At 48.9% G+C, this 26,357-nt stretch overlaps 1 protein-coding gene across 2 annotated transcripts in view; it reads right to left on the bottom strand.

The window, feature by feature from the left end:
• Nucleotides 1-512: 512 nt before the first annotated feature.
• Nucleotides 513-26,357, bottom strand: part of LOC116948800 (oxysterol-binding protein-related protein 9-like) — a 51,787-nt gene continuing 25,942 nt past the window's right edge. Inside the window, exons 7-15 of one of the 2 annotated variants that reach the window (XM_032965902.2) lie at nt 24,660-24,840; nt 21,916-22,003; nt 21,414-21,524; nt 18,169-18,232; nt 17,250-17,390; nt 13,368-13,446; nt 9,971-10,068; nt 6,718-6,853; nt 513-4,336 (exon numbers count right to left, since the gene is read on the bottom strand). In XM_032965902.2, coding sequence (XP_032821793.2) covers nt 4,259-4,336; nt 6,718-6,853; nt 9,971-10,068; nt 13,368-13,446; nt 17,250-17,390; nt 18,169-18,232; nt 21,414-21,524; nt 21,916-22,003; nt 24,660-24,840 — 976 coding nt within the window. In that variant the 3' untranslated portion in view covers nt 513-4,258. Of the gene's footprint in view, nt 4,337-6,717; nt 6,854-8,974; nt 9,533-9,970; nt 10,069-13,367; nt 13,447-17,249; nt 17,391-18,168; nt 18,233-21,413; nt 21,525-21,915; nt 22,004-24,659; nt 24,841-26,357 lie in introns of those variants that run through there. The other variant, XM_076071786.1, reaches the window with a different exon arrangement.

Genomic DNA, 26,357 nt, shown 5'->3' with positions numbered 1-26,357 from the left:
CGCCGCACGTATTTAGATACTTTATAGGATAAACGCCTCCAATACCCATATCGCAAGGGAGATAATGATTAATGCTACACGTGTTTTTCATTTATTTTAAGTTTAAAGTGACGAGAGCGTTTTGGATGGTGTAACCGAGTTGCAGGGAATGAACCACTGGACGCAGCTGAGTAAGCAGACTTGCACCCCTCTGCCCGTGCCACCAGAAATTAAAATAAAATGAATTTAAGAATTGATGACTTTGAGAGAGGATTTGGAGATGTTGGCAGGAGTTTTGTGGCGTATCTTCCAGGGTCGTTCCCTTGAAAGGCCGAGGCGTTTTGTAACGTGAGCCTCTGTTTCCTGCAGTGATCATGTTCCCACTTTGTGATTAATCCCCCAAACGTGTAAACGATTGTGGGCTGCTGGCGAGTCCCATGGGCCTCGTTGGAAGTGAAATGTGCTGCTGTTACCAAACCCCGCTCCACACACCACCTACCCGTACCAGATTGATCCACACACAAACACACAGCTCAAGCATTGTAACACAATTTAATGAAAAGAAAAAATCATTTTTCCAAAACAGGCGACCGGTATGCAATTATATATAACTCCTGAAGAAAAAACCGTGATGGAATATTTGACTATTCACAACATTTGACAAACTTTCTGCGAATGGGCTCTGTCTGCCGTCTTGTGGAGCAGTGATGATGAATCGCAACCCCGACCACATTTCTGACCCTAACTCCGAATGGCGTAAGAATGCCATCCTATAGTTGTCTTACTCCAAGCAGTATCGTTGTCAATTGTTAGTGCCCATGAACACCGCAATAAGTAATTAAATGGATCGGCTAAGGGACGAGTGATAGACAGCGTGTAAAGTGTAAGTGCTTAATGAGAATACGTGTAATATTAATATAACGCATTACAAACACATTGTTACAGCATAAAACATTCGCCGTCTGAATGTAGCATCGCCTCCAGACAGTCCTCCGGGCGGGCGAGTATTCGTGTCAACACGGCCCGGCATCGGGCTACTGGGCTCCACGCAACTCGCGCATCAAGGCCCTCGCGTGCATCCGCGCACCTCATTTTGTTCACTCCGATTGTAGCCACAGTCATCACTGCACCGCTCAAGTGGCACAGGTGTGTAGGCAATTCGAGTTTCCATCGTCCCCTGGTCGAGCCACTGCTGGATGAAGGCTTCGCCAAGCCACGGTCCTGCGGTGGAACAACCCCTGGAATAATCCATCGCAGGCTCGTGGGAAAGTCATGGCAGGTGATACACAATGATTGACAACTTTAATCGGAAGACCATTTTGAGCTTTTACATTACACACATTAACGCTCGTAGTGCATCGCCAAACACCAGGGGAAGGTGCTGTGACCCTGTGCGTCCAGCTCGCTTTGCCCAGTGCCCGCGTGCGAGCTGTATTGCATGGGACTTAATCGTCCGGACCTTGGTAGCCACGCAGGGTAGAGCCTGGAGCAGTGTTCCTCATTGCAAGGCCCGAGGGCCAACGGTGGCCTTCAGTGCGGTCCCTCACACGTGTGCGGGCCCCGACAATAAACAAAGTGAAAACGCTCCATCGTGCCGTCAAACCCCAATGGTTTCAAATGTGCGGTGGCCATCGCACACCGATGTCTTATCGGCGAATATGCCCCCTCCCCCCCCCCTCTGTGAATGAATGAAGAACAGTGGCCGGTAGGGCCCTTCCACGGATGCCTACCACCACCATACCCGCGCAAGCGCAGTAATAGTCGTGGGCAGCAGGGGGCAGTGCAGCAAAACCCAATACAATGTTACCCGCACCAACTCAAACTCACCACAGTGGTGAAGTGTGGTCAAATAGCTCTCTCTGCACAGTGTGAGAAGGCCCTCGTCCAGCGGTGGACTGAACAAATGGCCTGTACCGGTACATGTAGTGAATCTCCAACACGGGAACGTGGACTGCGTTGGGCCCCTGGGCCTGAAATTGAAGTTGCTCGTGTGCTGGGTTGAGTTGCTGCCTGCCTTAGTTTTCCCAGAAGGCTCTACTTATTTGAAGTAACGGTCCTGAAAACATCCGTCTACGACGTCTTGCAAGGACATACAATTCCCAGTTTGTCAGTTGTGCAATATTTCACCACTCCTCAAGGCAATGCATTTGCATGCGGTTCTCTCTTCTGGACTGGCGAGATGACGCTTCTCAGCACGACGCGTCCTGGATTTGTTTGTTTCTCGGCGGTGGCAACCCGAGTGCAGCGGCGTTAAGAGGGTTCCTCTGCACCTCTCGCCATATCCTGCGCGCGCACACATGGGGCCACTCTCCTTGCATTATTGTCAACACTTTGTGCCGATTTGCAAGCCCGAAACGATCCCCGGGACTCGTTATTTCAGCGTTTCATTTCCCTGGTCGCCAAAATCCATTCTTCTCCAAACACTGTGGTGGTTTTAGTGCCTCTGGTGGCTTCAGGGTTTTGTCAACTCATTACAGAATCCATCGATTCTCCCACGCACACCTCGATGCGCAGTATAACCAGTCTAAGATGTAGCTTTCCACCATACTGGGGGACTAATTTTCGTGACCCTAAGGGGATGATGGGTTGAGCCACAACCCCCAGCCAGGAGTTGAACTCGGAACCCCCCTCCCCATTGTGAGCCGCTCGCTCTACCACTGAGCTACTTGCGGGCTCGCTCTGCCCGTGTTTGATCATCTCGTCAGTTCTGCAAGTATTTTAATACTGCATACACGTTTCACATTAGGAGTCTGCTATACCCACTACATAGAGCAGGAATGATCGAATTTCATTTTCTGCATACAGACGAGGGTCTTATTACGTTACCAAATAATGCATTTCATACACGTGTCAAGTAAACAATTGTAGTAATTCTCAAAGCTATGTCAGTGCGATACTATAACCATTGTGTAGTGACTGGGGAATGACCCTGTTATTTACGTGCAATAACTTTGTCCCAGTCTTTGCTGCAAGATTGCATTCTCATCACGGGCTGGGCGACCGAGGCCCCCTTGCACAACTGCACATGAGGAGCGAATAACTTGTTTTATTTTGCCATCTGACTTGCTCGGTCAATTCCCTACAGCAGCGTCTCGTGTGGAAATAATCTGGAGCGACTGGAGAGATTGCACATACTAAAGAGACTCGCACTCAAAAGGTCCACACCGATGGGTTCACAACCCACTTGCGGTACTGTTATCTCCTAGAAAACCTTGCAGCGCACAGTTTGGGAGTCTCACAATTCGACGTGACTTATCGGTTATTTTGTGACGCATAAATCGGTGGCATCACACCCGGCAAGACTTTTCCATGTCTCCTGGACGCGAGTGAAGATTTGCCGACGTGAAATTGCTCGATCGTTGTGGAGCCACAAGTAACCTGAGTTGGCGACTACAGAACTCGACCCGACGCTTGGGTCCAGCTGTGGGGACGTGCAGCCGGTGTCGTGAGCAGGGCTGGCGCTTGGACGCGGGAACAAAGACCGCGGCAAACACGCGTGCCGGCTGGGGGTGCCGGCTGGGTGTGCCGGCTGGGGGTGCCGTGTGGGGGGGGGGGGGGGGGTGAGACGCCCTTGCGGCCCCGTCTCCGCCAAAGGTCACTTCCCCCACGAGGTTTGGCGGGGCAAGGAGAGCGACCAAACGAGGAAAGAAGCGGCTCGTAAATCACAACCGCCCCTGAGGTGGCAGCTGCATCTGCTCACCCACCGGTGGTCTCCACACGGCGTGACGAGGCTGCGCCGGCAGCACTTTCATCCACGGCTGGAGCGAGGGAGCCGCGAGAGGCGGTGCCTGGTTCCTGATCCCCTCGGAACGAGCGACAACTCCCGCCCGGTGCCTCGGAGCCTCAACGTTGGAACGAATAGGGTTGCCACCCGTCCTGGTTTTTCCCAGAACGGCTACCTCGATCCCAGGATTGTCTTCGTTTTGAGGTAGCCATCCTGGGAAATACGCAAGTCTTCGCTTGGACGAAGAAAGTGCCGTTTTTCGCCAGTTGTGGAATAACGCACCAGTCATCAAGACGACGCATTCGCACGGAGTTCCCCCCCCCCCCCCTCCTCCGGTACTGTGACATCTCCTTCCCATTGATATGTCCTGCTTGTTTTGTGTACCTCGCAAGTGTCAACCCGAGTGACAGGCCTAACGTTAACGCGGGGAAAGGGCGCACAGGAAATGAGCGCCAGAGACGAGTCGGGGGAAGTTTGACGGAACGCGCCTCCTCGCCCACGCGCTGAGCTGCCCGGTGTCGGGCCGCCGCTCCTGGTGGACGAACCCCCGAGAGGTCACGGCTGATCCGTGGCCCCCAGGCGCTTGGCGAGGGGGTTCGCGTACTCCCAGTGCTCCCCGTGCTTCTGGAAGAGCTGCCAGGGAGACGGGACGGATAAAGTCCACACGTGACCTCGACCAAGCGTATCTGTAACTATACTGTTGAGTGTGTGCATCATCAAATCACCACGTTAAACAATTAAATGAACCAGCATATACAATGTAAAGGTGCAGCCCTGCAATTGCTTGCTCGGGTCACTGCTAGCAGAAGCACCTCCACGTTTGCAGACAAACATTTTCCCTGTGGCACAACAGCCGAGCAATTGCAGTGGCATGCAACGGATACTTGTAGCAAGCAGTACAGAAGCCTTCGGGCCCCTCTGCACGCCACCATGAGAAGAGAGCTGGCAAGAGATGCGCTGTTCTGAGATATGATCACCGTTTGTATTGACAGCACACTTAAGCAGGGATTGTAAATGCAGCAAAACGTTGCGAGTCGCAGCAGCTGACCCTGAAAAAAAATGAATATTGCTTTCCAACAATGGATGAATGGATTTATCGGTTAATGAATCACTCATTTTATATTTATAACGCAGATGTGTGCCTGTGTTTTCTACTCCCATCATAGACCAGGGGTCCAATTCGTGCAGCTATTACGGATGTTTTGTTTAGTTCTATTATTCCAATTTGGAATCGCTATTTTTGTATAAGAATCCTAAAAGTTTCCCATTTTTGTAAATTGTAATTCATGCGTGGCTGATTTATCATTGTTTAGGGAGTCAAATTAGTCAATTTGCCTATCAGTTTAATTGTTCCATCACCAACCCGACTGAAAATCAAACTAGGTATCTTGTGATTTTTCTGAAATATAAAAAAGCAACGTAACGTTTTCATCCCATGATTTTCAGAATTGCTGTGGCATCTCGTGGCTCTGTCTGTAAAACGTGGCAAGGAAGCTACCCAGCCTCGTCCACTCCAGCAGCTCATGGGTCACGGTGGTGCTTGGCCTGGTTCCAGTAGAACTGGAATGTGGGGAGCAGACTACCAGTGGCGGTGACACTCACCGCTACGGGGAGAACTCGGGTGGGCCAAAGATCCACTCGATGGTTGCAGGGCCCACCGCCGGACCCTCCTAGCGCTCGCCCTGGGCGAGTTCGTCATCGGTGCGATGGGAATGTGGACCCTCTGGTTAAGAACGTCTGTGCTGACCTCGCATTCAGGTTGGCCTGAATACAATTCATCCTGGGGTTATCTGGATTGGTTTTGCATGAGGCCCCAAGAAAATAGAACCGGAAGAATCTCATCAGTGGAGTTATTTTTTCGGCAGACAAAGTTGCATTGGTCATGTCACGTGTGTGTGCGCATGCTTCATTGTGTGCGCGTTAATTTGCGTGTAAATGTACATGCGTGCTTGCTGTTCTCTATGCGGGTGTGTTCATATGTACGTGTAAGCACGCGTTTCTTTATTTTTGCGTACGTGAATTTATATACACTCTTTGGTTATATTCGGTAAAGTCACGTAAAAATCAACAACAAAAAATTCACGACGTTTCGGCCACAACACAAGTGGCCTTTATCAGGTGAAGGGACTGTACTGTCATGAGGACAGCGTTGGAGTGAAAACAGCCAAGCCCAGATCGCTGTCCTCATGACAGCATGGTCCCTTCGCCTGATGAAGGCCACTTGTGTTGTGGCCGAAACGTTGTGAATTTTTATTTATATTTATTTTTTGTTGTTTTTTACGTGACTTTACCGAATAGAACCAAATAGTATGGATCCTTGCAATCTTGAAAGCTTTAAATCTAGACTTGAATTTATATACATGTGTGTACGCGTATGTTACCATGTCTATGTACGTGCGTTGACCTGTGGCCACTTTTGCGTGTGTATCTAGGCGAGTCTGTGCAAGTGATGCACTGCTTTATACATTGTGCTACAAACCCAATGACCAGAGTTCAATTTTCAGCCACTGCTAACATCAGTGGCCAATATCTGAACGGATAATGCCATAGGTCAACTCGCTCTTAAATGAATACCGGATGGGAAGACAAAGGCAGCCAGGCGTGGCACTGACCATGCGATATTGCTGACTTTAGGTGCTCGATAATAGTACATGTCCCAACATTCTATGCGGACTCAACAGGTGATCTTTGTTTTTGTTTGACGAGCATGGGGAGCAGTAGCCCAGCGGTTGATGCATTGGGCTGCGGACCAAGTCATCGGAGTTTGGTTTCCAACAGCACTTGCGCCAACAGTCTATGTATGCTACATGGGCGATCTTGTCTTTGTTCCATCAGCATTTAGCGCAGAAAGTTGGTGCACGGGGCTACAAACCAGGCTATGGTTAGCATTGGGTGCTCGCTAAAAGCAACTTGCCCCAACAGCATGTGCAGACTACGTGGGAGAGAGGGGATCTTTGTCCTCGTGCCATGCGCGCGTAATGGGGCGAGGGGGGTCGGTGGGTTGGGGGCCGTACCCGCGTCTCCCAGGGGGCGCCGCTCGCCGCTCGCTCGCGCGCCTCTGCTCGCTGCCGCTCCTCCACGCGGTGCTTGGCCTGCGTGGCCGCTTCCAGGTCGTGTGCCCGCAGGCTCCGCGTCACCTCCCTCCACAGCCTGGCCACGAGCCCGCGACGAGGTTTTTACCCGGGCCGCGCAAGGGGAGACGCCGGCACGCGCAAGGAGGACCCGTGGGGAGGTGGGTGTGCAAGGCGGAAAAAGAGGAACAGCTGGTTGATGATAATGATGCTGACGATTTGTTATTTATGGAACGCCCTTCACACCGGGACGACCGAGCGCTTTACGCACGATTTAAGTGAAGCGCATCTCACCGCAAATGTTTTTAAGGTCAACCCTAGCGGCAACTGTCCCTGTGCGGCACAAGGTGACTCGGCACATGGCCTGCGAGTGGGCATGAGACTACCAGCAGGAGGCAACGGTTACTACTGCTGTTTGTAAGCTGGGTAATTTTTTGAAATTGGAAAATTTGGCCCATTTGGCTTGGTGGCCTGCTCTGGCCAGGCGACGTCTGGGGATCTTCAAGCACTGCGCTAACGTCTTGTACTAGTAATACACTGCGCAGTATTAACCGGGGTGGCCCGTCGGATTTCAACCACAATCGTCTGAAGCAATCTGCGAATGCGCTACCGCCGCACTACGTTTGCACCCCTTTGTTTGACGTGAAACGAGCTGTTAAGTTTTTATTCCGCATCTCTAAATTTGATTCCAGGGTACATTCATTTTTTTTTGCAAATGTGAAATAGTTTTACAAGCTTCGGTTATTTTTTGTCTCCAGTATCACTGTTTAGTCATTTTCTTTGTAAAACACATGCACTGTACAACCATAATATTATCTCAGAGTTTTTAGCTCGTTAAATATGTCAGTCTCCTTCCATTATATGCAGTATTCATCAATGATGATTCACATAATATATTTTTCCTGGAAATCTTATAGGAAGAAAATGTTAATTCCCGCAAATGTCAGCCTTTAGCTATTGACTTTGCAGAGGCTCGCAACTTGCTGCAGGCAGCTTGTTTACACACTTAATAAATATTATAAATAATAACGTGCATCCCTCTCACTAATGTTTATTTATGAAGCCGTGTTTGAGAAACGAGGCATTGCCAAAAAGTCTCGGCGTGCGTTGGTAGGCGGCACCACAAACGCCACGAGGACGCCGTCGCATGTCAGCTGGGCCCCACACGCAGTGGTGCCACGCGCACGCAGTGGCGCCCTCCGACTGCTCCACTCCCAGTGGCGGCCCGCCGCGCCAACACGTGCACTCGCTGTGCAGCTCGGTCGAGACGCGAGACGGTTGTGGGGCGGCACCACCCGGGGTGGCAAATGGTCCCAGTGGCCACCGCGGGCAGCGTCCACCATGGGTAGAAAGCTTAGTGCCCTATTTACCATCCGTTTTATAGACACTCCTTTATTTTCATATTCCGTGGATGTGTTTAATCACATTTGGTTATGGGGTTTTTTTCTCGCCCAAAATGGTTTTCTGTAATACTGTATTCTGGTTATCCTTCTTTAAAAACATGTCTCATTAAAATCTACCAGAGTGACCTTGCTTTCACACATTTGTGACCTAGAGATAAAATGGTTCGATCGTTGTTATTTTTAGCTTTTGCTATCCTGGGTGGTCAGAGTATGGTTTCCACCTCCTAATGTAGAATAATTGGAACGTATCATTGGAAGAATCTCAATCCCGGCAAAGGGTTAGAACTACTACATGTAAACGCATCACCTGCGTGGTGCGTTCTTATACAGCTGATACAAACCAGGACTTTTAATGTCCTCGGAAACTTGATTTCTCAGGATGAGCCATCTCAACAAGAGGACAATCCTGGGAAAACCAGAACAGTTGGCAACCGCAAGTCTGAGTGGCATCAACGGACATCGGCCACAGGGCCCCTTTAATCCAACTGTGTGAGCCTCTCCCACGAGTCTCTACGGCGAGCCTCTACAGCAGCAAATTCTGAGACAAGCGTAGGACTCTTGTAGCGCCGGATACACGAGGACCGCGGCCACGATACAGCTGATGCAAGAGTAGGAAGGGCTCTCGATACTCGTAATGGCCGTGGCTTCCAATCTCCGATAGGCATCACACCAGCGCCGCAAAAAACCTTAAACAGATTGCTAAAAAAAGATTAACAATAATAATTTAATTACTCCTTTAATAGCGGCGTTAATCCTCAGCGGATGATGCAGTTCTGGCTACCTTCATCTGGCTGTGAAAAATCGGGGGGGGGGGGGTGGCGAGGGAAGCTGGGGACGAGGCTGAAAGTGTGGGAGTGGGCGACTGTGGGAGGGGCTCACGACGCAAGGCAGACTTCGGGGTTTGACCTGCATAGAGATCCATCCGTAACCGCCGTGCCAGATTCTACATGGTGGCAAAATGGAGCCTCCTAATGCCAACAGGGATACCACAGAATAACGTGAATTGTTATTTCATTTTTTTATTTTAAAAAAATCTTCCATTAAAGTCAATTAAAAATGAATGATTTAACAACGTCCTCAGATTGTAATGATCCCCCCCCCCCCCAACGATTACATGCATTTTACACGATCCAGGGCTGAGATTCAATTAAATGATTAATTATCGTTTCCGTTTTAACTTTCCAGTTTGTGTTATTTCACATTGCTGGAAAGTTGCGTTTTGCTCCATCCGCTATGCTTGAGTTCTCGCTTGTAGAATACTTCCCCAAGAGCCAACCCATGCACGTGTGCAGCCGCCGTGTATTCTGCCGAATCCCAGTGGCAGAACCATCGAGTACGGAGGCGGTGCAACTGCCCTGGGGGGGGGGGATATTGGACAGGGATGGGCCCATTTCACTCCTTGCACCGGGGCCTATGCCACGCGCGCTTTACCGCTGTTGTACCGAGTTCAGCGCGATAGTGTTGTTCACAGCCCGTATCGCTGTAATGCCGCCACCTACTCGTGCACGCCGAGACTTCTGTCAATGCTGTGTCTCGACCCAGGTTCATTTCAACGAGAGAGAAAATAAAATAAATATAGTTACGGTGAAATGTGAGAGATATCCGAGTTATATTTTTTTTGTTGTGAGCCTCCGCAAAATCGGTGACTCAACACCCTCGTTTCCCGGGAGGCTAATCAAGGCCAATAATAATTATTCAGACGAAACGGCTAAAAAGCCTTAACGTCATTGCCACAGCGTCCGCCCCTTGCACGGCTCTGCGCGAGCGATCCGGTCGGTGGCGAGCGGCGTTACCGTCGCGATTCGTTCCCCTGCTGCTCCTCCACCCTGCGCACTTTCTTCTTGGTCGTCGGGAGGCTGCGCGTGTCCATGAAGAGCGCGCCGCCGTGAGGCTGGGTGGGCCCAGGGGACAATTAACGAGAGCACTTTTTTTTAGATTTACATCGCCCTGTAGCCTTAAACAACCCCGGCAACCACTCCGCGTCGCTGGGCGCTCTGTCGCGGGGCGCGCTGCCCGGCGAGGATCCTGCTTGCTCGCCCAGTTTGTGACGGACGTGATCTCAAACGATCCACGCACATTTGCAACCACATTTACATTACAGGATTGTAAATGCTGTATGTGGGAGGAGCAGAGGCGCAGTGGTTAGCATACACTGCACTATGAACCCGATCACCCGAGTTTAATGTCTGGCCATGACTCACACCAGTACCGTGTGATACGTGAACCTGCTGGATCTTCCCAATTCACCAACTCTCACTGACCAGCGTGGTGAAGTATGATGAAACAACCCCTATAACCGGAAGGCATGGAGGGCCGCCTTCCAGCAGTCGATGAATCAAGGGCTGTATTTTTCCTTCGTCGTCTCAAAACTATGATGATGCTCGAAATCGGTGCATGAAAATACGAGGCACCGCATGCCTCCGGATGTATCTGTGGTCAACATCAACTTGTGACACGCACTTTCTCCTCCAAATAATTAAACATCACGGATGGGCCTCGAATTCCATATCGGGAGACAGCTGTTGGGGAAAGGCTATGGCTGACGGAGTTACGTCCATCACAATGTCACATTCGCATGACCGACGCTACATATAAAAAACTTGACATCATTATCACCTTCGTGAACAAGACTGCACCTAGCATCAGCATCTGGACAGCGCCTGGGGGAGGAGGCTTGTTACGCCGTAGCGGGGGAGGGGAGTCACTGCCTGTGTGCGTGCCGTCTCGTCAACGCAAACCACAGTGGCATCAGGATTCATGTAACAAGAGGGAAGGAACGTCATTTTTAAATAATTTGTTTTCAATTTAAGTCGGTCTCTCTTCTCGAGTGAGCAAATACTGTGCGCGTTACACGGAGTTATTTTAAAATAAGCGTGCATAATTAAAACCGTTGTGGTAAAAAAAATTATTGGTGCTTACACAAATTAATAATATTGCATAAATAGTTTCACAGGCCCCGTGTCAAATGTGAATAACTTACCATTATTTAGAGCCCTGGTCAATACACTACCGGATGACAGCCTCTCCACGCTGTGCAGGTTGTATGGGTTTGTTTGACCATTCTTCACCATGCTGGTCCGTGCAGGCTTACTGATGGAGGAGCCAATTAACGCTTCAGATGTCACTCGCTACTGATGTTAGTCACAGGCAGGAGTTGAACTCATTTCCAGGTTCACAGTGCAGTGTGCCAACTGCTGCGCCACCGACCCGCCACACTAATATATGAAATGCAGCCATAACAAAAATGACCAATAACGAAAACTATAGCGATAACAGTAAGAAAACATTTACCTTGCTGCGATGATTTTGTACGGCATTGATGTTAAAGCAGCTGCCATTTATTTATGATTTTAGAGTGTTTCTATGGTGAACGTGGGACGTAGGAAGGGGGAAACGCTCATTTTAAACTGGATGTGAATTTTTGATTTAAAACTTTTGTGACTGCAGGGATTCATTTCCTTGGTTCTTTCGGTAAAGTCACGTAGAAGGGAAACAATAAAATAATAAAAATATAAAACAATACAATTATCACGACGTTTCGACTGCAACACAAGCAATCATCATCAGGTGTGAAAACCACAGCAAGAAAATTTGAAAAAAATGGCGGTTATTTTTAACGTTAGCACCACGGAGAGCAATTTGACAGTTTGTTCATATGGACAAGGATCCACACTGTCTACAGGAAAGATACCCATACGGATGCTTACCTGAAACCGGATTCCCACCACCATCCATCCCAGAAGAATTCCCTCATCAAGACTCTGCACCATAGAGCCCAATGCATATCCGACCAGGAACACATAGCCAGTGAACTCAAGCACGTACACCAAACTCTTAAGGCTAATGGTTATTCCGACTCCACAATCCGTAAAGCTATCACTCCAACCATGAAGAAGGACCCTCTTGAGGAGCCTTTCAAAACCATCACTTTACCCTACATTGCGGGGATCACAAAAAAGATCTCCAAAATCTTGAATAAACACAAGATCCAGGTCCGATTCAACATATTACATAAAATCCGTGATCTGGTTCCGTCTGTAAAATATGTGATTCCGGACATACAGTACCCTGGTGTCTATAAAGTAAGTTGCCTCTGTGGTAGTTACATTGGAGAAATCAAACGACATGTCTCAGACCGCATTCGTGAACACAAAGCAGACCTGAAACACGGTAGGACCAACACCTCGGCCGTGGTAGGATCACTCTTATAATTCAGTAGGCTCACATGAAATTAACTTCTCCAAGACAGAGGTTATTTGCAAGCCATCTGGCTACCATGAGAGATTCGTTCATGAGACTGTCCACATATACAAACCCAGAGGCAATTTCAACCGAGAAGATTGATTCTGGCTTAGCAATCATTGGAAGGATTTGATCAACCATTTCGGGTCTTAATTGATTGATCATGCTTAAGGTGGCTTTCAGACCGCATCCATCATTTTCGTCTCCCCCCTCCTCTTTTTCGAACATAGATGGACTCGTCCATCTGAATAACTGCCAAATCGCTCTCCGTGGTGCTAACGTTAAAAAACCGCCACTTTTTTCAAATTTTCTTGCTGTGGGTTTCACACCTGATGACGATTGCTTGTGTTGCAGTCGAAACGTCGTGAGAATTTGTTTTATATTTTTATTATTTTGTTTCCCTTCTACGTGACTTTACCGAAAGAACCAAGAATATGGATGTGAATTTGCCAGCACATGGCATCGGAGCCCCTCAAAATGTCCATGGATCAATGCGGTTTTCTTAAACACATTCATCACGCTCCTCCCAATGTATTGGCACGCAGCCATCTAGCCACAAGCAGGAGCCTCCTCGGTCAGCATGAAGGCTTCTCTAAGTGCAAACCCTTGTCACAACCGAGCCAATTGTACTGAAAACGAGTCTTGAGAGACTTGGTAAAACTCTCTTCGATAAGCAATGGACGTATTTACACGTGGTAGTTTCATGCAATATTGAGCGTGACATAGCTCTCCCTGCTGACAGTTGCAAATAAACATCACATTATACGTGTAGGCCACGTATAATAATAAAAGCTTAGATGTAAAAGACTTCCATATGCTTATCGTTAAAAAAAACAAAGCCCGAGTGCTAAAGCGTGCATTAATTATGTATTATGGTGCCCGATGGCGCGAGTTACGTGCTTGGTCACGTGACAGTGGAATGTATACAGATGAACCCAGTGTACGTACCACGTTGGTCTCTTTCGTGAACAGCACCCCGTTCCACTCCCCTTCTATGGAGCAGAAGGGCTTCTTCTCTTTGGGTTCACTGCACACAACAAGAGCAGCGGCGTCTCAAACCAAGTACGTGACACGACACAGGACTTTAATGTTTCTAAAACTAAACTATGTTTTATTTTACCAGGTAAGGTCCACTGAGCTGTATACCTCTGTTTCAGAAGTGATCTGGCCACAAATGATAGCTCAACGAAGTGGCTTATCGTGGGGAAATTTATTGCAGCCGAATTTTCTAAATGCGTGATGTTGATTCTAAATGTGGAGGGGAAACTCCGGAGGACCCGGAGAAAAATCCACAACCGCCTGTATACCAGGTGAGGTTGTTAACATCTCACCACCATGGCACCCTAACTTGGTATCATGACCTGGGTAGAGTCTCAGAGCAGAGGCTGTTTTTGTAAGTTTTCGTCACGACCACCTCAGCCAGAGCAGCCCGTGGGTCACTCGTGTAAGCCCGCCCAGTCGGCATGGAACTATTCATTCATTTATGAATATTGATTCTTGAGCAGACACTCCTGCACCTCCACTCCCTGCACAATAATCACATGCATACAAACACAGATGGCAAGCAAACCCCAAATGGACATGGAAATACAATCACACCGATATGCTCACTGGCGATTTTGATTTCGGGGGGTCTTTGCAATATGTTAAACGATTTAAAAAAGTGACTGCCGGTCTGGATTGCCATCTCACCCGTGTCTTTGTGAGGTTACACCAAGAAAAGACAATGAATAATCGAAACACTTTTTTGCATTCTCATGCGCTCACGTTGGAGGGCCGCTTGTGCTGGGTGTGGAACACAGAGGCGCCGTGAGAATTGCGGGCGAGCTTGAGGCGTGAATTCTCATTCGATATTTTCTAGAACTCTGCCAGGCTGGCTTGGAGTGGGGATTATCGGTTAAGAAGCACTGCGACTGGAGTAACAAGGTACTGTCTCTCCGTAATAATCCAAGTGATCCTACGGACAGGTACAGCACATGAAGGCGAGAAGGACGTGACCTGCACAAACAATAATGGCTGGAACAGCATTTCGGAATGTGCTAGCTGGTATACAGCCGCGGTGTAAGAGCGACTGCGAAGGGAGAGGGAACGGAACGAGGAGGGGGGTGTGCTGCTCTGCGACACAGAACGTGCCCTGTGAAAGTCGTCCCAAGACGCGTTGTCAAAATCGACGCGGCACTTGTACCTGCACTGCTGCGTCTACACACGGCGATCCGTGCACACAGCACGAGGTCATGACACAGGTACAGAAGGCATTCGTCTTCACTGAACTGCACACGGCATGGCATGGGGGGGGGGGGGGGTACCCTCCGCCCGTACGACAGCCCCATAGCAACGCTCTGTGTAACCCGAGCACTTCGATTATGAACAAATCTAGATAACGGAGTGTAAACATAATTGTATCAGTTTTTTTCAAGCTACCAATAAGTTCCAACATGGCCTGGACAAAGGCTAAAGAGTATGAAATGTGAAACATAACACGAAGTGTTCTGACCATTAACATCATAACACTAAGTGTTCTGACCATTAACATCATAACACTAAGTGTTCTGACCATTAACATCATAACACTAAGTGTTCTGACCATTAACATCATAACACGAAGTGTTCTGACCATTAACATCATAACACTAAGTGTTCTGACCATTAACATCATAACACTAAGTGTTCTGACCATTAACAACATAACACTAAGTGTTCTGACCATTAACATCATAACACTAAGTGTTCTGACCATTAACAACATAACTCTAAGTGTTCTGACCATTAACATCATAACACTAAGTGTTCTGACCATTAACAACATAACACTAAGTGTTCTGACCATTAACATCATAACACGAAGTGTTCTGACCATTAACAACATAACACTAAGTGTTCTGACCATTAACATAATTAAAATAGCTAGAATGTAATGTACGAGGGTACTAAAGCATAGAAATGCATTTAACCCAAATAGGGCGAGACATTATCGAGAAGTAATTATACAGAAGGATAAGACAATACCTTAATTCATCATGTCATTACGAAGCTACATAGAGAGGCTTCTTTTGATAACTGTGATCCGCGCCAAAGGGGGTTCGCCCCGCACTACATCCATAGGGATTGATGCCCGAGTGGGAGAATTAAAATTTGAACCAATTTTTGCTGAACATGTTTTGACGTCTCCATCATCAACGAGGGGGGGGGGGGTCGGGGGCAGGGGGAGTGGGGGGGAGTGGAGGGAGGTCACCCCGGCGTTGCGTTTTGGGTATTTAATGAGACAAGCGCTGCCGTCACCGCTCCGTGTGGACCACGCGTGGCTGCCTGCACTAAGTGACGGTTCATTTAGATTTCCAGTTTACGCTCAAGCGCACCTATTACAATGTAATCTGCTCTTCGTTCAAGATGTATACATTCAGCCTTAATTATATATACAGTGCCGTGCAATGCATCACGTCCTGAGATGAGAGGCCTGATCTCTGTAGCTATTTTGTGGAACATTCTGCCACTTTATTGAAGATTAAAGGGGCCTTTTCGCATAAAACCAGACCTGTTCCACAATTTTATATTCATGTGCGGCTGATTCCAGTCTGCACTCTACTCACGCCACAATTTTCGGAATGGCCCAAATATAGTGGGGGGGGGGGGGGGGGGAGTTGCGGTGACCTAAATTGGATTCCCAGCCGTGGCTACCATAATATCTGAAACTGTCCAAGACCCCTCTCTCCCCATCACCGATCCGAATTCCAAGTGTGGTGAAGTATGATGAAACAACCCCAATGACTAATAGCTAGCACGGTGCATCACTAAGATAAACTATACATTGTTCAAGTAGGCGTTACCAAAAATATTTCCAAAATTCTAAACAAACAGAAGATCCAGGTCCGATTCAGTACAGTACACAAAATCCGTGATCTGATCCCATCCGTAAAGGATGTCATCCCTGACTTACAGTACCCTGGTGTCTATAAACTGAGTTGCATTTGTGGCGATTGTTACATTGGGGAAACGACATGTATCTGACCGCATTCGCGAGCACAAGTCAGATTTGAAACACGGTAGGACGAATTATTGTGCCGTGGCTGATCATTGTTACAACGCTGTGGGTTCTCATGATATTGTTTTCTCCGATACCAAGGTACTCTGCAAGCCGTCTGGATACCACCAACGATTTGTCCATGAAGCCATACAGATATACAGACATAACTTCAACCGAGAAGATGAATTTAAATTGAGTAATCATTGGAAAGATGTTATTAACCATGTTAAACTTTAGACGCCCCTCTCCCCCTTTCCATGTCCCCCCCCCTCCCCATCCATGGTACAGGAGCAATAGTAGGAGCAGCTTTACCATCCTGGCTCCCGCCATCGTCACCACCCCCCCTGCGTCCGTCCTTCTTGGCTCCTCCCCCCTCCTCTTACCATATATAATTAATCTCTCATCACAAATAGCTCTCTCTACAGTAATTTTGCTGTGCTTTTTATACCTGATGAAGGAAGCTTGTGTTGCCTCTGAAACGTCGTGATTTAATTTAGTTGTTTCATTTTTGTTTTATTTTATTTAAAAAAAAATTGTATTACTTACATGACTTTACTGAAAGAACCAAAGAGTATTGTTCAAGTTCCCCTTTTACCATTTAAAAAAAAACTAGCACGGTGCCTTTGCTAGCATAAACATTTGTAATCTGTGTAATTCTTTAATTTCTAATGTCTTTGGTAGATTTTGCCATCCTGGGTGGTACTAAAAAGCAATTTTTGGGCCAACGGCTTAGGGGCTACACGACCACTTTTCATGCCGTGCGAACCCTTCCCCACGCGAGGCCGCCCGCGGCACGCCGTGCCACTCACTAGATGTCGGCGGAGACGCGGTGGCGCCGGCCCCCGTAGAAGGGCTTCGTGTGGAAGGTGACGCTGGCGTGGAATCCCGAGCGCGCACAGCGCACGGAGCACTCGCCCCCAAGCTCCACCCACGGCACCGTCAGGATGGATCTGGGGACGCGCCCCCACGCACACAACACGGTTGAGCCTCCCAGAAATCGGTCGCCACTTAAGTAACGCAACCAAGAATCCTGCTTTGGCCGGAGCAGCCTCGCCTTGACAAAGTCCTGTTCTCACGAGGAGTCCCAAAGCATCGGTTAGGATTTGGGATTTGGGTCTTTTCGGTCCGATGCGCGACACGCGATACGGGCAGGGGCAGGGCTACCCGGAGCAGCAGGCAGGGCTACTAAGGAGTCGGTGGGGCCATTGTGCGAGACCGCGGCTCACTGCGTGGGCGGGGCTAGTGATTGAGTGGGCGGGGCTAGTGCTTGAGTGGGCGGGCATGACGGATGGAATGGGCTGCAAGCTCGCAATGCGTACCGGTTTAGCCTCCCAGAAATGCGGTCGCTTTACTAGCACGTGATAGAGATACCCGAGTGGTCCAGAGGTTGTGAATGGCCCACCGACATAGCTTTGTGTGCCTGCATGAACAAGGACATGGTTTGTGGCGCTACGCAAGAGCACGTGCTGTATACAAGACTAAATCTCAGATTTGCTGATGACTAATTACAACAATCAATGCTCTAGGAAATTACAGCAGGTCGGAAAGCTGGGCTCAAGATAAATACAAGCAAAGTGAAACACAAGCCATGTAACACAGGTTTGATAACGATTATGACCGATGGGCTTTCACACGGACATTACAACTTGTGCCACGTGGGGACTCGACATCCACGTCACGCCCCAGGGTGGCCACGCGGTACCCGAGAGCCTCGACGTCACAACGTACCGACCGTATCCGCTGGGGAAGGTGAGGATGTAGTCCTCCTCCTGGCGGAGCAGAGACACACAGCCTGCGACACGACAGCAGCTCTCAGTGCGTGGCCACATCCTTATTAGCCTGCTCTTCCTGACCGTAGCCTTCGGATTATAAGACGCACTTTTTGTTGTACACTGTAACTTAAAGCACACGTTGGGGGATTGTGTGACGACGAGATTTGTATCGCTTCATTGACACTGGGCACAGGTTTGAGGTGTGTCTTCCTATCGGAAGCATCTTATAATCCAGAGAACGATGAATGTTTAATTCCAGAAGATAAAATGAATGTTCCAAAAGCAGTAATTTTAAGCCGACTTTTTTTTGCAGTTTGACACAAAGAGGGTGCGGAGATGAAGAACGCCATCACTAAAAATTCTCATTGAGCACAAATGGATGCCCAGGAATGTGCTATGAAAACAAAACCAAACTTTAAGAATCCTAATTGCATTTGCCATATACACGACCTCAATCGATAGATGCGTGAGCTGACGTTTTGGGCAATCGCCCTTCAAATCAGGCAGCAGAAAAAAATATTTAAAACAATGAAGAATACCGATTTGTCTTACAAATATATCTGGGTCATTGCCAGTTATATTTAAAACCCCAATACAATAAACAGTCACCACAATTAAATGACCTAAAAGTTGGCGTGGCGACAGCAAAATAAATGCCACATTCTCTGTAAGCACCTTTAGCAATCATGGAAGCGAACGCGCATCGAGAGAGGTCAGCTGCGTGGTTACTGGGCTAGATGGGCGAGGTGCAGGCACGCTGCGGGAAGTGCCCTTGGGGAAATGAATATTACCGTCCCAGCCGGTGCTCCCACATGATACAATTGAACAAATGCATGACCGAGTTTGTATAAAGAGTTGACCTACTTTCACTTGTTTGCAACTTTCAATAAAGCATCGTTGCCTTGCTTTGTACACGAACCACACATGAATAGTGCTGTTGCATGAGCGACCATGCACAGATCACAGCAAGTTAAAATTATTTTGCAAAATAGGCTATATATAATCACACGGATTTAAACAACCACATTGTACACCTTTACAAAAAAAATAATCACATTTAATTATATAACATTCACTTAAACTAAAATGCAATGTTATGAACTGGTATTCCAAATCCCAAGGTAGTAGGTATTTTAAAAATGTAAGCTGCACAATAATGCAGTTCTCACAAATATTGTGCAGCTATAAAATTTACATGAATTTCAATTAATGGTGACATTTTACCACAGATTTCCAGCAGAAACTGCCCGTAAATCAACACACAAATCGTGCCGCCGATCTTCATCAAACGCGCCGTAGGATCTTTGAGAAGAGCACGCGGCCTGCAACGATGCAGCCATTGGCAGAGTAAAATAAATTATCACGCTCATGATACGCGCGTAACATTCTGGGCGGGAGAATCTTTTATTTATTTTTAGATCGTGTGTGTAACATAATGGGATCGTGTGACCTCAATAGAGCCACTAGAGGATGCTGCGTGCTCCACATCTCTTCGACTGAATCGGGACAGGTGATTGAATCACCAAGGGAGGAGGGAAAAATCGCGATGTGCGCCGACATTTGAATCTCGTGGACGAGAAGGCGTCATTGACGCATCTTCAAAAAGGAAGGCGGTTTATGAGACTGCACCCCCCTTCTGGGTCTGTGCCTGAAATCAGGTCAACATCCATAGCCACATGCGGTCACTTTACCCAGCCATGCCGAGACGCCACCACCAACGCCCGTGTCCCTCTCTCTCGCTCTTCCAAATGAACAAACAAGTTCCGAAACCCAAGCATGGCCAAGAGACTGAAGATGGCAAAGACTATAATTTAAACGGCGAGATGCCGGGCCACGTGATAACGTATATCTGTTGTCATCCTGTCGGGGCTATCCCATGCTGCAAATATTTTGTTTCGGATTCTTTGGCTTCATTAACATTGCAGCGTCAGATCCTGTGCTCAGTGCCCGTCTCGGCCTGCGACGCTCCTGCGTGCATTATTGATTTTGCGGAGGAGGGGGGGGAAACCTTTCCATGGCCGTCTGTCCGCACCACCTGGCGTACATTATTGATTTTGTGGAAAAAAACAAGGGCCCAGACGGCCCAACTTCTGAAAGTCAATCTCCCCTCCGCTGCAGCGTGCCGTTGAGCTGCACGTGGCCAACTGAGCAGGAGAGAACCCTCCCTCTTATTCACTCCGGCTGTCACACTGCCCACGAGTAATATCTGAACCAGTCATTGGCACCCTCATTACCAATCGTTGTTGGCTATGCATGCCTCTAATCCCAGCACTGTGGAGGCGACGGTTGATGGATCACACAAAGGTTGCTAAAATCCCTTTCTGTGGACGAAGGCGGCACAGCAAACGGCGGACTGATATAATCTGTCACTTATTTTTGGGATTGAGTGTTGCTCCCTCGCATGCGTGGGTTTTTTCTCCGGGTGCTCCGGTTTCCTCCCACATGTCCACTCATTCGTAGAATGGAAACATCTTAATATATAGAGGGCACTAGAGCTTGGACAATTTTTGGTAGTACCGTCTCACCACGCGGCCGCTGCCTTCCAGCTTGTCTATGGTTCCTCTACGATTGTGAGCTGCAATTTGTACGGACGACGCCGGGTTAAACAAAAAAACAAAATGACATCTGCACTGGAACGCACGGTGAAGTATGGCTAAACAACCCCCAAGATCAACGCGGCGTGGGGAGGACGACATCCAACGGTGGATTGTGCCCCCTCGTGGCGAATGTCCTGTAGAGTGCCAGGGCAAGTACCGGAGTTGTGATAGAGGCGGATGCTGGATGGGAGAAGGCCAAGTGCTTGGGATGGGTGTGTGTACGTGTGTGTGTTCGTGTGTGTACGTGTGTACGTGGGAGGGGAGCGGTAGTGTAGCGGTTAGCGTGCTGCGCCATGAACACCGCGATTCTCGCTCACGGCCAACACCAGTGACGATTATCTGAACCGGTCCTGGGCCTCCCCTAGGTCGACTCAACCTGAAATGAGTACTTGGTGCGGTGTGTTAACATCGCCACTAGGGAGACAAAGGCGCCCGGGCGTGGTGCTGGCCACCCAACCCGTCGTGTGCCATGCCGGCCTTCAAAGGTGCTCGCTAACAGCACTTGCCCCTACAGTCTGTTAAAGGCTACACGGGGGATCTTTGTTTTTTTTGCGTGGGGGGGGGGGGCAAGCATCTGCGGTGATGGTGCGGGGAGGGGTCCCACCTCGGCCAATGTTCTGCACTCCCACGGACACCCCCAGAAACTTGGACTTGGTCCAGATGTGAGCCATGAACTGAATCCTCCGGCTGTAGCACTCGGCGTAGAAGGCTGAAACTGCAAGGGGGCAGCGGTAGACAGCGGGTTCCTCTCCACGCGCAAACTCTACGACATGGCCCGGGTGTAGCGAGCGAGCGAGCGAGCGGGCTGGTGCGGAGAGGGACACCACAAGACCATCACAACGTGCGCTCCGAATCTGGAGACCAGGTTTTGATCTACCTGGCCATGGCTGCTGACATCAGCGGCGAGTGACGCCTGAACCTGAACCGCCCCGAGCTGCAGCCACGGCACGTCCCGTGTGGGATGCGAGAGATGGGAAGCGAGGCGATGGTCAGGTGAAGCGAGGAGAAGGGAGAGGAGGTGTCGCCGTGAGAAGTGAATGCGAGCAGGAGCGGTGCCCAGGAGACGAGGAGCGAGGTGGGAGGGAGCTGGACGGGAGGCGACCTACTTGGCGGGTGGTGAGACACCTGCTCTGCGACGTACGCCACCTGGTCACGTGTCGCCCAGGGGACTGGGCCGTCCGGAACGACGACGGGCTGTGTACCAAACAAAGACAAAGGTTCCCCGTGTAGCCTTAACAGACTGTCGGGGCAAGTGATGTTAGCGAGTAGCACCTTTAAAGGCCGGCACGGCACACGAGGGGTGGGTGGCCAGCAACCACGCCATGGGCCGCCTTTGTCTCCCCAGTGGCGATGTTTACACACCGGCACCAGATTCTCATTCGAGGCCGAGTCGACCTAGGGGAGGCCCAGCACCGGTTCATATTTTCACCATTGGTTGTTGGCCGTGAGCGGAGTGTGCTGACCGCTACACGACCACACACAGACACACAGACACCACACACACATGACGCTACACGAGTGGAGGGTTTAATTCACTTAACAGGGCCCCCACAACTCCACTGTGCTGTCGTCGACACCTAGCACCGACTTGCCTAGTAAATATTTACAGCCGAGTTCTGCCCGGGCTACCGGTTCTGCCACCTGGAATGATGATTTTTACGTGAATGGAGAAACACTTAAAATTAACTGGAATCGTCATCACTGATTAGCTTAAGTGGTTGGACTTGAGCCCGCGTTGCAGAGTGAGACGCTGAGTGACGAGCGAGAGCCCCTCTCTCTCTCTCTGCCGAGTAACCCAATAACACTGAGCGAGAGAGACGGCTTGGAAAGCAGATCCCCCCCCTTCCAGACGAAGAAACGGTGCAAGTGTGAACACCCCAATCCTAGCCCCAATAATAATAATAATGATGAATGATACGTCATAATACTCGAGTTCATTTGGGATGCACGCCCATTCTTGTGGAGCAAGGTCACCACACCAAGGTGCCACGTTTCACTGACAAATACAGGCCGCCAGTCGGGAGCGACGTTGTTTTCAAACATGTACAAATTTCAACCATGACGCCAGCACACATAGCCTCCTCTTTTTTTATTTCTATACATATATAACGTCACGGGGTCGATAAGGCCTGCTTGGAGGCAGACGGCGTGTAATAATTAAGGTTCGCTCCCCCGCGGTATTAACCAAGGTGGCCGCAAGGTTCGAACCGCGAACCTCTGCGCTGCCGCGAGCCCGTCGCTGGTTGCAGGGTCAATGACGCAACGCTCCACTGCAGTCGTTTTCTGGATAAGCAAATTTAATGAAAACAAACATATTTGCTTGGCATCCACACAAAGATCGAGGCCCCTAATTTCCGGTTGCCTCCTGCTGCGCCCTGGGTAATTCCAGTTGTTACATTAATTCGTATAATTATGTATTACAGTGTATATTGGTTAACAAAAATAAGCAGGAAATTGTAACAATTTGCATGCCTATGTTATCAGAAGATTAAGCCTATTGCAGTCCGTCTCTGCGAGACTCCATTTCTCTTTTATTTAACCTAATGTGGCAAAGCTTGTCGAGCTTGCATCTTTTAGATCTCAGGTTCAAGCGCCAGGTCATTACTCAAGGCAAAATCATTTTTACGTGAATCGACTGCCAGTTTTAACCAGGTCACTGTGGCATTCGACAATGCACTGTGTGTAATGCATTGTTATGTTACCAGGAGTATACCACTGGGAAGCGGCTCCTAATACCTATGACAATACAGAATATTAAACCAAGGAAAGCGTCAACTCAGTCTCTCGACTCTTTCAGAAGTGTCCTGCGTTGGGATATTTCCCCATTTCCATGAACGAGTGGTTGGCTTGTCGCAGACCTTCACACGAGCGGGTGTCATCGTTCCAAATATCATATGGAGATTTATAAACATATGCAATTAATGAAATACAATTAATTTATAGTTATTTTTCAAAGGTTATATGGGGGCAGCGTGTGCTCTTTGTAAAGACCGTGCATTATTTTACCGATGAAAACGGTTAAATTATATTCAGAATAATCCATCGGGGAGGCCAGGCGAGGCGGTGCGAGGCAGTTATCAGTGCAGCAACTTGGAGGCAACGTTCGCGGATCAGGCAGGAAGAAGCCATGATGTAGGAGAGACATTCACACGTGCCAAGATACAAAATATCATAGTATTCGTCAAGAGGAATCGGCCAAACATGACAATGCAGGATCCTCCTGGAGGGCAGTGTTGAGACTCATTGGAGACATTCTGGATAAATTACATTTACGTTGATATTTGGCACGCTAGTTATTGCAGCAACAAGTCATGCCGGAGCCACCAATTAGCGATGTTTCAGCGCCTGCGAGGGCACAGACACTCACACGGTTGGCTTGGATGAGCTCTGACAGATGCACGGCTATCTGGTGCAGATGTTCTCAGGGTAGCACTCGTACATTTTGGCCATCTCAACCGCAATGCTTATGTCTGTTGCTTTGATCAGCGAGAAAGTTTATAGTGAGCAAAAAAAAAGAATGCATCAGTGTCCCTGCATGCAACCCCCTCACGTCTCCTTATCATGCATGGTCGGTGGCAGTACAGCAAGTAGTTTTAAGAGCAGCTGTGCAGAGTGGCACTTTTAGGAAGGGGGGGGGGGGGGGGAGAAGCACGGACGTGGCACCGCGGAAGAGTCAGGAAATTGTGTGGCTTGATAGCAACCTGCCGTGACGCCACATTTGTCGGATCAAAACAAAACGAATTTTCCCGAACCATCAAGCAAACGTCTAATCTGTCGACTCAAATGTTCCACGGAAAATCAGGAAGACACCCCGACCGCCATGCGTGACGGGGTGCGTGCTCAAGCTCACGCTGCTGCCGGGAGAGCGACGGGGCGAGCGAGGCAGCTCCCAGTAGCAGCGGAACGTCTCGCCCAGCACCGGGTTGTACGGCTTCTTGGCGATGGAGCCGCAGCGGCCCGCGTGGAACGCCGATAGGAACCAGCGGACCACGGCCACCATGCGCTCCCGTGCCTCCGGCTCCTCCGCTATCCTGCAATGGCCCAGTCGGGTTGACGAGCGCGGTTTTGACGAAAACTGGCAAGCACCCAGCAATTTAACAACACACGGTTGAAGGTGCGAGCGATAAGCGCGGTAATACTTCTCAATTATGGAGAAAATGGTCAGTGGCGTAGTAATAGTAACGGCATTATCAGCTCAGAGGGTTGAAAACAAATCTCGTGGTGGTTGTCAAGGGACCCCCGACTCGTAGCTTTGGCTGCCGGGGGGGGGGGGGGGTCATGGCACCTCCTGGCCCCACGCTCGTTACACCGCTGCAGGAAATGGGGACAGAGCCGATGGGGAGAGAATCGCAGAGTGGAGCGGTGCGAGGGATGGGGCGGAAAGAGAAGCGAGGTGTGACCTGCAGCGGTGTGGTTGTCCGCGGTGGTGATGAGCTGAAAGTCGGTCTGGCTCACTGTCAGTTTCAATGTTCATATTTCAGTTTTAGAAATAAGAATTTAACTATTGTACGACGTCAGGCGTCATTGTGTCTCCTCAATATAGCCTTTTTGCATTCTCTTGCACAAACCTTGCAAACGATCCCAGCAGTCGCATCGGTCTTGGGGCTCGCGACCTCATGGATTACAGCCACAGCCTCAAGCATTTACACCGAGCACTGCTGTAGCTCGTCTTCTACTCCCCCCCAACACAGATCAGATTGCGCGCGCTGTTCACCAAGACACCTTGAAACCATCCGGTCCCTTGGTGCACCCCCAAGTGTGCGCAGGAGGAGAGACCGCAGCGATGCATTTTGCATCTTCTTGAAGCCGAATCGGTGGTGGTGCTAGGCGCAAGGCAGCCAAGCAATGGCACAGGGCTCCACAAACAGCTCAATGGACCCCGGATTAAAGACAACTAATCGGGATGCGTCAAAAATGAACTTGAAAAATAATAAAATGTTTTACCCTTTCTGGCAATAAAACAGGAGGTGTTAAGATGGTCAAACACCAAATAGATAACCTTTTTTAAGGAATTAAGTCCGCATTAACCACACACAATACTTGTGACAAAACACGCAAACAAACTTGCTCTGATAATATTGCCAGAAAGGGTCAAACCTATTCTTATTCTTCATACTTTGATACTGGCAAAAAGGTTCCATAGAAATAGGAGCTTGAACTCAAATGCAAATTCTGTAAACAAAAGCCAATTGATTTATATTGCCTCTATCTTGTACGTATACCTCTCAATTACCTACACATCTCTCTCGCATGCTGCTCTCTTCACGCACCTAATGAGATATCTCACTATCTCTCGCAACAAAACTATGTCACTAAAAGCTTTTCAAATCTGCCTTTCGAGGGATGCACTGGTCCACTTAAACACGTAATTCAGAGTCGCAGAGGCATGAGAGGAAGGACCAATAGAACACACAAAAGGCACAACAGATGGGGACAGAAGAGATGAAGGCGAATACTTCCATGTGGGACAAAGAGAGATGGGATAAAAAAAAATAATGTAAATGCGCTACGTAAATATTTTTAGCTTTGTAATCCTCTTTCATGCAGA

The sequence above is a fragment of the Petromyzon marinus genome, chromosome 35, assembly GCF_048934315.1.
Source record: "Petromyzon marinus isolate PM22_M1 ecotype Great Lakes invasive population chromosome 35, UKy_Petmar_22M1.pri1.0, whole genome shotgun sequence".
NCBI lineage: Eukaryota > Metazoa > Chordata > Hyperoartia > Petromyzontiformes > Petromyzontidae > Petromyzon > Petromyzon marinus.
This window is presented reverse-complemented; position numbering and strand designations above follow the sequence as displayed.